The following is a 229-nucleotide window of genomic DNA, read 5'->3' on the forward strand; positions in this document are numbered from 1 at the left end:
ATAAAATAAATAAATAAATAAATAAATAAAGTAAACAAAAACAAAACAAGGGGACTGCCACCGATCACACCTGCAGTTGCTGCAGCAGTTGCTGCAGCAACTGCAGCAGCAACTGCTGCTGCTGCTGCTGCTGCTGCTGCTGCTGCAGCAACTGCTGCTGCTGCTGCTGCTGCTGCTGCAACTGCTGCAGCATGCAGTGCAGCAGCAGTTGTACCAGGTCTTGTATTAC

At 48.5% G+C, this 229-nt stretch overlaps 1 protein-coding gene across 1 annotated transcript in view; it reads right to left on the reverse strand.

The window, feature by feature from the left end:
• Positions 1 to 64: 64 nt before the first annotated feature.
• EMH_0091550 (uncharacterized protein) overlaps positions 65 to 229 on the reverse strand; it is a gene marked incomplete at both ends in the record, with an annotated part of 448 nt that continues 283 nt past the window's right edge. Inside the window, one exon of the mRNA XM_013501740.1 lies at positions 65 to 184. Coding sequence (XP_013357194.1) covers positions 65 to 184 — 120 coding nt within the window. The remainder of the gene's footprint in view (positions 185 to 229) is intronic.

The sequence above is a fragment of the Eimeria mitis genome, genomic scaffold (genome assembly GCF_000499745.2).
Source record: "Eimeria mitis Houghton genomic scaffold, Emh_scaff7442, whole genome shotgun sequence".
Classification (NCBI taxonomy): domain Eukaryota; phylum Apicomplexa; class Conoidasida; order Eucoccidiorida; family Eimeriidae; genus Eimeria; species Eimeria mitis.